The following is a 14,399-nucleotide window of genomic DNA, read 5'->3' on the forward strand; positions in this document are numbered from 1 at the left end:
ATTTAAAACAAAAAAAAAAAAAACATCCTTTACAATCACTTTAAAGTAGGGATGAGCTTCGAGTTCGAGTCGAACTCATGTTCGACTCAAACATCGGCTGTTTGCCAGTTCGCCGAACAGCAAACAATTTGGGGTGTTCGCGGCAAATTCCAAAGCCGTGGAACACCCTTTAAAAGTCTATGGGAGAAATCAAAAGTGCTAATTTTAAAGGCTTATATGCAAGTTATTGTCATAAAAAGTGTTTGGGGATCTGGGTCCTGCCCCAGGGGACATGGATCAATGCAAAAAAAAGTTTTAAAAACGGACGTTTTTTCGGGAGCAGTGATTTTAATAATGCTTAAAGTCAAACAATAAAAGTGTAATATCCCTTTAAATTTCGTACCTGGGGGGTGTCTATAGTATGCCTGTAAAGGGGCGCATGTTTTCCGTGTTTAGAACAGTCTGACAGCAAAATGACATTTCAAAGGAAAAAAAGTCATTTAAAACTACTCGCGGCTATAAATGAATTGCCAGTCCGACAATACACATAAAAGTTCATTGATAAAAACGGCATGCGAATTCCCCACAGGGGAACCCCGAACCAAAATTAAAAAAAAAAAAATGACGTGGGAGTCCCCCTAAAATTCCATACCAGGCCCTTCAGGTCTGGTATGGATTTTAAGGGGAACCCCGCGCCAAAGTTAAAAAAAAAAATTGGCGTGGGGTCCCCCAAAAAATCCATACCAGACCCTTATCCGAACACACAACCTGGCAGGCCGCAGGAAAAGAGGGGGGGATGAGAGAGCGCCCCCCCCCGAACCGTACCAGGCCACATGCCCTCAACATTGGGAGGGTGCTTTGGGGTAGCCCACCAAAGCACCTTGTCCCCATGTTGATGAGGTCAAGGGCCGGTGGTTGTGGGGGTCTGCGGGCGGGGGGCTTATCGGAATCTGGAAGCCCCCTTTAACAAGAGGACCCCCAGATCCCGGCCCCCACCCTATGTGAAATGGTAAGGGGGTAACTATTTCACAAAAAAACTGTCAAAAATGTTAAAAATGACGAGACAGTTTTTGACAATTCCTTTATTTAAAGTCTTCTTTTTTCCATCTTCTATCTTCTTTCTTCTATCTTCCTTCGGTTTCTTCCTCCATCTTCTTCTTCCTCCGATCCTCTGCTTCTTTCTCCGGTGTTCTCATCCGGCATCTCCCTCCGCGGCATCTTCTTCTCTTCATCTTCTTCTCTTCATCTTCTTCTCTTCATCTTCTTCTCTTCATCTTCTTCTCTTCATCTTCTTCTCTTCATCTTCTTTTCGGGCCGCTCTGCATCCATGATTGGATGGGAGGCTCCCACTGTGTGACGCTTCTCGTCTTCTGACTGTTCTTAAATAACAGAGAGTGGGGCCACCCAGTGACCCAGCCCCCTTCTGATGCACGGGGACTTGACGGGGACTTCCCTGTGGCATTCCCCATGACTTTAAAATGAACACTTTTGATTTCGAACGTTCGAGTCCCATAGACTTCAATGGGGTTCTAACGTTCGTGCGAAGTTTTGGTCTGTTCGCAAGTTCTGGTGCGAACCGAATCGGGGGGTGTTCGGCTCATCCCTACTTTAAAGTAACTAAGGCTCGCCAGTTCCTAAATGTCTTGCAGGACAATTTTGGATGGTAGACTCACCAACTGGAAATAAAGCGTTACTGGATCTACTGATTACCAACAATACAGACCTGATCACGGATGTGGAAATACGGGGCAATTTAGGTAACAGCGATCACAGGCCAATTGGCTTCAGTATAAATCACACAAATAGGAAACATAAAGGGAACACAAAGACACTGAATTTCAAAAGAGCCAACTTCCCTAAACTACAAACCTTGCTAAAAGGCATAAATTGTGATAAAATATTAGGAACAAAGAATACGGAGGAGAGATGGGTTTGCTTTAAATAAGGGCATTAGCCAATGCATCCCATTGGGTAATAAATTTAAAAGGTCCTGGATGGCTTAATTCCAATGTAAAAATGCATATGAATAGTTGAGGGATCATCATCATCAGCAGCATTATAAAGAATTCAACAAGAAATGTAAGGGTGCAATTAGGACGGCTAAGATAGAACATGAAAGACACATAGCGGAGCAGAGCAAAAAAAATCCAAAGAAAATCTATAAGTATGTAAACAGTAAAAAAGGGAGGACAGACCATATTGGCCCCATAAAGACATCTGGTTACAAAGGATGGGGAGATGGCGAAGGTATTGAATTTATTCTTCTCCTCAGTCTTCACGAGTGAATCGGGGGGCTTCAGTAACCAAAACTGCAGTGTTTATCCTCAGGACACAACACAGGAAGCACCTACATGGTTAACAGAGGACAGAATTAGAATTAGACTTGAGAAACTTAACATTAATAAATCACCGGGACCAGATGGCTTGCATCCGAGGGTACTTAGGAAACTCAGTCAAGTAATTACCAGACCGTTGTTCCTAATTTTTAATGACAGTCTACTAACTGGAATGGTACCAGCTGATTGGAGAAAAGCCAATGTAGCACCAATATTTAAAAAGGGCCCAAAATACATCCCTGGGAATTACAGACCAGTTAGCCTAACATCAATAGTATGTAAACTCTTGGAGGGGATGATAAGGGACTAAATACAAGATTTTAGTAATGAGAACGGTATCATTAGCAGTAATCAGCATGGATTCATGAAGAATCGCTCTTGCCAAACCAATCTACTAACCTTTTATGAGAAGGTGAGTTGCCATCTAGATAAAGGAAGGCCCGTAGACGTGGTGTATCTGGATTTTGCAAAAGCATTTGACACAGTTCCCCATAAATGTCTATTGTACAAAATAAGTTCTGTTGGCATGGACCATAGGGTGAGTACATGGATTGAAAACTGGCTACAAGGGCGAGTTCAGAGGGTGGTGATAAATGGGGAGTACTCGGAATGGTCGGGGGTGGGTAGTGGGGTTCCCCAGGGTTCTGTGCTGGGACCAATCCTATTTAATTTGTTCATAGATGACCTGGAGGATGGGATAAACAGTTCAATCTCTGTATTTGTGGACAATACTAAGCTAAGCAGGGCAATGACTTCTCCGCAAGATGTGGAAACCTTGCAAAAAGATCTGAACAAATTAATGGGGTGGGCAACTACATGGCAAATGAGGTTCAATTTAGAAATGTAAAATAATGCATTTGGGTGGCAAAAATCTGAATGCAATCTATACACTGGGGGGAGAACCACTGGGGGGATCTAGGATGGAAAAGGACCTGGGGGTCCTAGTAGATGATAGGCTCAGCAATGGCATGCAATGCCAAGCTGCTGCTAACAAAGCAAACAGAATATTGGCATTAAAAAGGAGATCAACTCCAGGGATAAAACGATAATTCTCCCGCTCTACAAGACTCTGGTCCGGCCGCACCTGGAGTATGCTGTCCAGTTCTGGGCACCAGTCCTCAGGAAGGATGTACTGGAAATGGAGCGAGTACAAAGAAGGGCAACAAAGCTAATAAAGGGTCTGGAGGATATTAGTTATGAGGAAAGGTTGTGAGCACTGAACGTATTCTCTCTGGAGAAGAGACGCTTGAGAGGGGATATGATTTCAATATACAAATACCGGACTGGTGACCCCACAATAGGGAGAAAACTTTTTCGCAGAAGGGAGTTTAACAAGACTTGTGGCTACGCATTAAAATTAGAAGAAAAGAGGTTTAACCTTAAACTACTTAGAGGGTTCTTTACTGTAAGAGCGGCAAGGATGTGGAATTCCCTTCCACAGGCGGTGGTCTCAGCGGGGAGCATCGATAGCTTCAAGAAACTATTAGATAAGCACCTGAACGACAACAACATACAGGGATATACAATGTAATACTGACACATAATCACACACATAGGTTGGACTTGATGGACTTGTGTCTTTTTTCGACCTCACCTACTATGTAACTATGTATATACAATAGCTGTGAGATCCCTCTAGAAGCTGGAAATCACTACAGTAGACACTGCTACTACACCCCTACTACAGTGATCTTCACTTCACTCACCATGCCCAGTACCTCCCCTGCAGTATTCTGAACACAGGAGGTCAGCCTCTTGGCATGGGCACTATTCAGAAATCCCTTTGCCTTCTCTCAATGCATGCAAAGTGTCCTTTGATTGGATGATGTGGAGAGGTGAGCCAGTGATGTCACACTTCCCACCTTATCCAATCGTTCAATTTGCATTGATTTAGATCATGTAAAGTGATCTTTGAACGGAGCCCATGCCAAGCAGCTAACCTCCTGTGTTCACATTGCATCAGGGCGGCCACTCAGCAAGGAACCTGGAAGCCAGTGGAGATCACTGGAGTAGCAGTGTAGTAGCTTTGTCTATACAGTGATTTCCAGTTTCTAGAGGCATCCCACAGGTATGGTATATACATAGTTGATCCAAGCTGGACTAATGTAACTATGTAAAATTGCCATACCTGGATTTCTTTTAGGGCACATGCCTCGCACAACCTTCTGTCTCTGAAATTTAAGGACCCATGCCTCTACATTGTTGTTCATTGTAGAACATGTCCTGTTATTTTTGGGTGTACGTGAAAAAGAAAATGGTGTTCTTGTAATTGCTGGTTCCTGTTTCGGATAAAAGCCTGTTAAAGGAAACTCTGAGTTGCCTTGTGTTCTCTTGCAACCTCTGTCATACAGCAGGTACCCACCACATCTGTCCTGGAGAAGTATTTAATTACTGATCTTTCCAGAAAATACCAGTTCCCAGTTTGTCATGCTGATCCAAGGGGTTCGGTACTTTCTATGTCACTGATAAAGAACAACTATAAAGATCACTTCAGTTCCCCGACCTGTATTCTTGTCCTAGGTCATTGGGTCAGACAGTACTGAAGCCAGTCAGAGTATTGTCAGGGGATGGTCATCCTTTCAAAGGGTTTAGCAGTAATGCAATCCTCACCAGGTCCTACCAATAGCAGTAATATGAATTCTCTCCAGTGAAGGATCCAGGTTTAGATCTTCCTCTCTGTTCCACAGATGCTCTCTTGGACCCAAGTCTGGATTTTTCCTGCCACGTGAACGGTTCTGTGACCATCTCCTGTGTGGTGAAGTCGGGGGCAGACGCTTTGTACTCCTGGACTGTAGATGGGCAGCCCCTGCAGAGCGACACCAATTCTTCATGGCAAGTCAATAAGAATCACATCACAGGGGACGCCAACTCTCCATGGAATGTCAGCTGCATGGCCCAGAATGTCTTCAACCAGGTGTGGACTCCCCAGCAGGTGATTCACTGCCAAGGTGAGAGGTGTTGGACTCATTCTATATGGATAGTAATGTTCAGGAATGGGCAGCGAGGGACCAGTGGGAGGGTTGGCCAGGGGTGTATGGTCTTCCAGTGGAATCATGACAAAACTTTTTATTGTTGACCATGTCCCTATTTCTCATTTCCTGTTCTGGTGACACCCTGTGTGTCAGGGTATAATGGGTGTCACCAAAACAGGACATAAGGGAGAAACTCACAAGCACCTAACAATAGTATTGTAGAACACAGTGCTATTTTATCATCTCGTGCAGCATTTGATGGCTGAAAACTACTCACAAAACCTTGTAACGGCTAATAAAGGACCAACAGGGCTTCAGAGACACAATGGGAACAAATCAGAAGTGGTGTCAAATATTTTTAACTCCTTTCTACCCACAATTTGTAAATTACCGTTCCCTACCATGATGTCTATGCTGGGGATACATTAATAGAGTTCCAACCTTCGTGAGACACCAGCTGACACTTTGTGTGGCTGCTGACTTTTAATCCTGAATCTCGTTTGAGAACCACGGTTCCCCCTGACGATTGAGATCCGGTCTGAGTGGTTGGTAGGGATCATGTGATCACTGTGTCAGCTATGACATAAGAGATCACATAAAGTGGCTGTAAAGGCAGAAGGTGCATTCTATGCATAAAGATAAAAAACCTTCTGTGTGCAGCAGCCCCCCTCAGCCCCCCTAATACTTACTTGATCCCCATCTAGATGCAGCGATGTTGTAGGAGTGTCTCAGCTGCCCTCCTCATTGGCTGAGACAGCAGCGTGGCACCATTAGCTCCTGCTGCTGTCAAAGTCAGTCAGCCAGCCAATGAGGAGAGGAAGGGGGGCAGGCCACGGCTCCATGTCTGAATGGACACAGGGAATTGGGACTGGGGTGCCCCCATAGCAAGTTCCTTTCTGTGGGGGCGCTCAACAGGTGGGAGGGGCCAGGAGCACCAAAGAGGGACCCGAGAAGAGGAGGATCCAGGCTGCTCTGTGCAAAACATTACAGAGCCGGTAAGTATAACATGTTTGTTATGTTTAACTAAAAATAAAAAGTAGACTTTACAATCACGTTAAGGTTTTTCACCTGTATTGTGTGCATTAAGGTGAAAACCTTCTATGCTGCAGGTCTCCCCAGACCCCCCCTTTTTCCTGCCTGAGCTCCATCCAATCCAGCGATGTGCTTCAGCTACTGTCTCTCTCCTCATTGGACAGATTTATAGCAGCAGGAACCATTCAATCAAATCCTGTGACACGGGAGCGGGGAGCAGGGTCGAGACTTGCTGGCCGTGTCAATGGACACAGCAGCGGGACTCAGGAACGAGCATGCACGGGTGCCCCCAGGGAAAGCGGTTTCCCAAGAGTGCACCCGATGAAGAGGAGGGGCCTGGAGTGCCAGCAGGGGACCCCAGAAGAGGGGGATCGGTGACTGCTCTGTGCAAAACTATCGCACAGAGCTGGTAAGTATAGGCATGTTTGTTATTTTTATTAAAGAAAACATTTTGCCGTGATTTCAGGCAATGCCTGTGTCAACTTGTGTCAACTTGAGGTCTATGGACCTCCACTCGCATCAAAGAAGTACAGGGACTACTTGAAGTCACACAGATATGAACGGTACCCATTGGAAATCATGGGGTACGGCTTGTCATGCGACTTTGCAGTCCCAAGTCGCAGGACAAGTCGCACAACTGTGAAAGGGGCCTTGAAGCTTAATTAGGAAAATCAGCCTTCAGTCTGCAAATTCCACTGCAACCGGAAGGTGGTAGTGTTCATCTGTTTATTACTGTAATTATGAGATACAATTATGGTATTAAAAAAAATACATTCAAATTGTGTTCTTTTTTCTCAAGGTTTTTTTTTTTTAACAAAACAGTATAACTTATAAATTATAAAAAAAAAGCCTTATAGTTGCAAATTAGTCGTTAGAGATGCCCACAATGTAAGAAATTTGTTTTGTTTCAGATTTGTTCATTTAGTTTGTAATTTTGTTTTGTCCTATTCCATATGTTAGAATGATTTCTTTTTGGGATTTGTTTCATATATTCGGATTTTTGTATATTCGTTATTTTCAAATTGAAAGCTGTTAAATTTCAGAAGACTGTTCTATTTTATTCTGTTCTTTTCTTTTATATTCTATTCTGTTTTATTTTATTCAACTATTTTTTATTATATTATATTATATTCCTTTCTTTTCTATTATGTTTTATTTGATTCTATTTTTTTTTTATTTTAGTCTATTATATTTAATTTTTATTCTGTTCTATTCCATAAAGCAGCCTAAGTGGGAATCATTATCTTATTTCACTTTTATACCCAACTGTATTTATTGCAATATATTTCCATTTCGATTACAAATTCATTTTCGAATTCAAATCAATTTTCAAATTCGGACAATCCATTTCAGGGACACACCAATACCAGTTTTTAAGACAGAGTACGAGTACTGACTTTTTTTTTCCACCCAAAAATGGAACTTCCGCTTTTCCGGCTCCTCCCCCCCTCCAGTGTCACGTTTGACACCTTTCAGGGGGGAGCAGATACCTGTCTAATACAGGTATTTTACTCCCACTTCCAGGCTAGGGATGAGCTTCGAGTTCGAGTCGAACTCATGTTCGACTCGAACATTGGCTGTACGCAAGTTCGCCGAACAGCGAACAATTTGGGGTGTTCGCGGCAAATTCGAATGCCGTGGAACACCCTTTAAAAGTCTATGGGAGAAATCAAAAGTGCTAATTTTAAAGGCTAATATGCAAGTTATTGTCATAAAAAGTGTTTGGGGGCCCGGGTCCTGCCCCAGGGGACATTGATCAATGCAAAAAAAAGTTTTAAAAACGGCCGTTTTTTCAGGAGCAGTGATTTTAATAATGCTTAAAGTCAAACAATAAAAGTGTAATATCCCTTTAAATTTCGTACCTGGGGGGTGTCTATAGTATGCCTGTAAAGGGGCGCATGTTTCCTGTGTTTAGAACAGTCTGACAGCAAAATGACATTTTGAAGGAAAAAAACTCATTTAAAACTACCCGCGGCTATTGCATTGCCGACAATACACATAGAAGTTCATTGATAAAAACGGCATGGGAATTCCCCAAAGGGGAACCCCGAACCAAAATTAAAAAAAAAAAGACGTGGGAGTCCCCCTAAATTCCATACCAGGCCCTTCAGGTCTGATATGGATATTAAGGGAAACCCCGGCCAAAATTAAAAAAAAAAAAATGATGTGGGGTTCCCCCTAAATTCCATACCAGACGGTCTGGTATGGATTTTAAGGGGAACCCCGCGCCAAAAAAAAAAAAAAAAAACGGCGTGGGGTCCCTCCAAAAATCCATACCAGACCCTTATCCGAGCACGCAACCTGGCAGGCCGCAGGAAAAGAGGGGGGGACGAGAGTGCGCCCCCCCCCTCCTGAACCGTACCAGGCCACATGCCCTCAACATTGGGAGGGTGCTTTGGGGTAGCCTCCCAAAACACCTTGTCCCCATGTTGATGAGGACAAGGGCCTCATCCCCACAACCCTGGCCGGTGGTTGTGGGGGTCTGCGGGCGGGGGGCTTATCGGAATCTGGAAGCCCCCTTTAACAAGGGGACCCCCAGATCCCAGCCCCCCCGTGTGAAATGGTAAGGGGGTACCCCTACCATTTCACTAAAAAACTGTCAAAAATGTTAAAAATGACAAGAGACAGTTTTTGACAATTCCTTTATTTAAATACTTCTTCTTTCTTCTATCTTCCTTCATCGTCTGGTTCTTCTGGTTCTTCCTCCGGCGTTCTCGTCCAGCATCTCCTCCGCGGCGTCTTCTATCTTCTTCTTCTCGGGCCGCTCCGCACCCATGGCATGGGGGGAGGCTCCCGCTCTTCTCTTCTTCTTAATCTTCTTCTCTTCTTTATTTTCTTCTCCGGGCCGCTCCACACCCATGCTGGCATGGAGGGAGGCTCCCGCTGTGTGACGGCGCTCCTCGTCTGACAGTTCTTAAATAACGGGGGGCGGGGCCACCCGGTGACCCCGCCCCCCTCTAACGCACGGTGACTTGACGGGACTTCCCTGTGACGTCATGGGGAATGCCACAGGGAAGTCCCGTCATGTCCCGTGCGTCAGAGGGGGGCACGGTCACCGGGTGGCCCCGCCCCCCGTTATTTAAGAACTGTCAGACGAGGAGCACCGTCACACAGCGGGAGCCTCCCTCCATGCCAGCATGGGTGCGGAGCGGCCCGGAGAAGAAAATGAAGAAGAGAAGAAGAGAAGAAAAGAAGAAGAAAAGAAGATGAAGAGAAGAGCGGGAGCCTCCCCCCATGCCATGGGTGCGGAGCGGCCCGAGGAGAAGAAGATAGAAGACGCCGCGGAGGAGATGCTGGACGAGAATGCCGGAGGAAGAACCAGAAGAGCCAGAAGAACCAGAAGAACCAGAAGATGAAGGAAGATAGAAGAAAGAAGAAGTATTTAAATAAAGGAATTGTCAAAAACTGTCTCTTGTCATTTTTAACATTTTTGACAGTTTTTTAGTGAAATGGTAGGGGTACTTTTGTACCCCCTTACCATTTCACACAGGGGGGGGCCGGGATCTGGGGGTCCCCTTGTTAAAGGGGGCTTCCAGATTCCGATAAGCCCCCCGCCCGCAGACCCCCACAACCACCGGCCAGGGTTGTGGGGATGAGGCCCTTGTCCTCATCAACATGGGGACAAGGTGTTTTGGGGGGCTACCCCAAAGCACCCTCCCAATGTTGAGGGCATGTGGCCTGGTACGGTTCAGGAGGGGGGGGCCGCACTCTCGTCCCCCCCTCTTTTCCTGCGGCCTGCCAGGTTGCGTGCTCGGATAAGGGTCTGGTATGGATTTTAGGGGGAACCCCACGTCATTTTTTTTTTAAATTTTGGTTCGGGGTTCCCCTTTGGGGAATTCCCATGCCGTTTTTATCAATGAACTTCTATGTGTATTGTCGGCAATGTAATAGCCGCGGGTAGTTTTAAATGAGTTTTTTCCTTCAAAATGACATTTTGCTGTCAGACTGTTCTAAACACAGGAAACATGCGCCCCTTTACAAGCATACTATAGACACCCCCCAGGTACGAAATTTAAAGGGATATTACACTTTTATTGTTTGACTTTAAGCATTATTAAAATCACTGCTCCTGAAAAAACGGCCGTTTTTAAAACTTTTTTTTTGCATTGATCCATATCCCCTGGGGCAGGACCCAGGTCCCCAAACACTTTTTATGACAATAACTTGCATATTAGCCTTTAAAATTAGCACTTTTGATTATTCATGCTCGTGTCCCATAGACTTTAACTGTGTTCGCGTGTTCGAACGAACTTTTTTCCTGTTCGCATGTTCTGGTGCGAACCGAACAGGGGGGTGTTCGGCTCATCCCTATTCCAGGCATAGATACCCGAGCTACCCGTGGGTATCTACGCCACTTCCCGTCCCCCCCACTGTCTTTTGGGAGACACACGGGTCCCAGAAAACAGCAGGGACCAGTGAGATAGTGCAGTGTGAGTCGCGCATGCGCAGTAGGGAACCAGGAAGTAAATCCGCACGGCTTCACTTCCTGAATCCCTTACCGACGATGGTGGCGGCAGCACCCGACGGCTGAGGGATAGATCGGCTTCGGGTGCCGACATCGCGGGTGCCCTGGACAGTTAAGTGTCCTTATTTTAAAAGTCAGCAGCTGCAGTATTTGCAGCTGATGACTTTAAAAAAAAAAAAATTGGCGGAACTCCGCTTTAAGTACTTGCCGATACCAATTACCGATACCTATTTTTAGTGTCATGTGACAGTATTACCGTTTCTTTATAATTAGAAGAACGGTAAGACTGGGTTCACATATGTGTGGTCTGGTATTGACAGCGGTATTTCAGCCCCCTCCGGTGCGACTTTGTTCAGGTGCGATTCCGGAGCGAATTGTCAAAGTGTATGACAATGGAATTTGCACCTGAATCAAAGGTATCTGTCTCAGTGTCGGAGCATTTGCATGAGTACAGGTACTTGTGCAAATGTTTAGTATCGGCACTGATGCCAATATGTTCCATCATAATTCATTTCTGATTCGTTAAACATCGTTACTATTGCAGTTGGGAAATTCGGATACATTTGAATCTACGAATAACAAACATTTTTTAACGAAACGCATCGCACATGTCTATTTGGTCAAGTTATTGTCAATGTAACCTGATACACGCTGATGATGTTGCGAAATAGTCCTGGGCATGTAGGCATCATGGGTGATAAAAGGGTGGAACATTTGAAGGATGTTTGAGGGGGGTCATGACATAAAATATAATGCAGAATAGAAGATGATCCTCCTTACACCCACAATGCCTTGAAATGAAAGGATGTCGTAGACTGATGTGCACATTTATAAGGTCACAGGTCCACTTGTAATCAGGTCTGTGGCCATGATAGGAGTGTACAGGGTCCAGGGAGGACAGTCTAATTATAATGTCCTTCAGTGTCTTACAGATCCAGAAAAAACGTTGGGAGTCGCTGAGCACTGTGTGAAGGTGGTTCTCTTTGTCATGTACAATGCCTTGCTGGTATGCACCATATATTGGATAAGGAACACAGCCGTAGCCAATCAGTGAAGACTCAACATAATTTGTGTGCCATCTGTAACAAAACGTCCCACACTCCTCTTGAGTGCTTTCATCATATACCGCTTCCTCCCAGTCTGAATATAGATATCAGATAATCCAACCGACAACCACAACCAAGACCATACTCGTTTGGATGCTCACCATGAACTGTTTATTAGAACAAGAATACAGTCTTATATACAGTTTAAGAGGAGGTTCCCCCCTCCTGCTCATATTACCCTAATGCCGCGTACATGCGATCGGATTTTCCGACAACAAATGTTCGATGGGAGCTTGTTGTCGGAAATTCCGACCGTGTGTGGGCTCCAGCGGACATTTTCCGTCGGAATTTCCGACAAACAAAATTTGAGATCTGGATCTCAAATTTTTCTGACAACAAAATCCATTGTCGGAAATGACGATCGTGTGTAGACAATTCCGATGCACAAAGTTCCACGCATGCTCGGAATCAAGCAGAAGAGCCACACTGGCTATTTAACTTCCTTTTTCTAGTCCCATCGAACGTGTTTGTACATCACCACGTTCTTGATGTTCGGAATTTCCGACGACATTTGTGTGACCATGTGTATGCAAGACAACTTTGAGCCAACATCCGTCGGAAAAAAAACATGGATTTTGTTGTCGAAATGTCCGATCATGTGTACGCAGCATTACAATACACCTGTAACCAGAAACCTAATTAACATGAGCTAGTTATCTAATCATTTACCCAGACGAGGTGACTCAGAGATATGACCTTTCAGGGTAGACTTGCCGTCTCCTCACTCACAATTTACAATACAGATAAGTATAAACACATCCCCCAATAGTTTGCTAGGAGACAAAGGTGTGTTAATAAGCACAATAAACTATTGGGTAAAAGACCTGGGCTTTCCAGATCTCATTATACAGCATTCCTTTCACATACATCTGTCCACTGAGTCCCAAGCTGGCCGAGACCATCATGGCCTCCTTAATAATGTCCTTTTGCATTAAATAACAGAATATCTTCCTAAATGCTTGTAGCTCCCTGTTAGAAAGTTTCATTAATCTAATATCTAATATACATCAGTTAACAAATATTAACAAATTAATGAATGGATTAGATCTTTACAGGATAATTCACTTGTGTATGTATATATATATATATATATATAGATATATATCTATATATATATATATATATCTCTTTTAGTTATGGAAAAAGTGAATTTATATAGACTTTTATACTTGTGAAAGTATACATGTTGTTATAAGCTTCATACGCATTTCTTTTTAGAGCTCACATATGGTAATAATTAGTTCTTACCTCCCCCCATCACAGATGGAGAAGGAAAGATTCACATTTTCTTAAGATGTAAAAGTTTATGCCTTTGTCTTGCAGGTTTTTTGGTTTTTTTTTGTTTGTTTTTTCAGGGTTTACAACCACTTTAAGATTATAAGTTCTTTATACTACATTATTTCTTGGTTAGGATATTAATACGAATATTGGGTTTTCAATGAATACTACATATACACATATATATATATATATATATATATATATATATATATATATATACACACACACACACATACACACATATATACATACACACACACGTATATGTAGTATTTGATCTTATGTTAAAGGAAACTTATATTCTATACGTTAAGTGGTTTCACAAATGGTTTCACACATTGTTCTTGCCCACTCCTCAGGAATGCCAATGCATAGAGACTGAGCAACTCCCACCATTATGTGAGGGGTTAAAGCCCGCTGTTTTCTGTAGAACTGCAAGGCCTATGAGAACCTTAAACCAGCCCTTTTATTTTTACATTGTACATTTTGATATTGTTCTTGTAATATTTTGCTATTTTATTATTAAATCAATGTTTGAGTCTTTACACAAGAACTGAACGGACTTTCTTGGAACTTTCCTCACTAATATAATTTACAGAATATCGATATGAATACCATAAAAACGGTATTTTAACACTTCCTCCAATGCCAGGGCCCATAGTCGATAGGCAAGAGGCTGGCATTCAGTTCCCTTCCAAATGCCTCTGTCCCGGGTGAGTCTGTCACACCGTCTCTCTCCATCCCGCCATCATACGCCATGGCGTGCCTCTTCCATGCATCATGTACCAAGCCTGGAGACACTTTACTTCCAAGTTATTTCATGTACCGTAGTGATTTGTATATATTTTATTTATTATGGTCAGGACACACAAATACATTGTTACAAAGTATTTATCGTTTTATGTTTGCCAGGCTCCCCTTAGCTGCTTTGCTGAAAAAGCTTGTTGTTTACAAATTTGGTCATTAATAAATTAAAAATGAAAATAAGTTAGTATGAAAGATCTCCTCCCTCAGCTTTACTCCCCTGTATTCTGTCATTGTAGTCTGCCATCACCAACTATCCTCCCGAGAAAGCTCCTTCCATGGCCATCATGGTGATCCTACAGCTTCCATACTTACCCAATCGCTACCCCGTATATCTGTGTAGATCAGAGGTTTTACCTTACTGTTCACTGGCCACATGCTTGTTTCAGGTCAGGGACTCAGAAAACCAATAATGTCAGAGACA

General features: G+C 43.6%; 1 protein-coding gene across 2 annotated transcripts in view; it reads left to right on the plus strand.

Moving 5' to 3' along the window:
- LOC141129508 (T-cell surface antigen CD2-like) overlaps nucleotides 1-13,376 on the plus strand; it is a 53,727-nt gene extending 40,351 nt beyond the window's left edge. Inside the window, exons 4-5 of one of the 2 annotated variants that reach the window (XM_073617587.1) lie at nucleotides 5,003-5,263; nucleotides 11,707-13,376. In XM_073617587.1, the coding sequence (XP_073473688.1) occupies nucleotides 5,003-5,263; nucleotides 11,707-11,744 (299 nt within the window). In that variant the 3' untranslated portion in view covers nucleotides 11,745-13,376. The remainder of the gene's footprint in view (nucleotides 1-5,002; nucleotides 5,264-11,706) is intronic. The other variant, XM_073617586.1, reaches the window with a different exon arrangement.
- Nucleotides 13,377-14,399: the final 1,023 nt, after the last annotated feature.

This window comes from Aquarana catesbeiana, linkage group LG02 (assembly GCF_042186555.1).
Source record: "Aquarana catesbeiana isolate 2022-GZ linkage group LG02, ASM4218655v1, whole genome shotgun sequence".
In the NCBI taxonomy this organism is placed as follows: domain Eukaryota; kingdom Metazoa; phylum Chordata; class Amphibia; order Anura; family Ranidae; genus Aquarana; species Aquarana catesbeiana.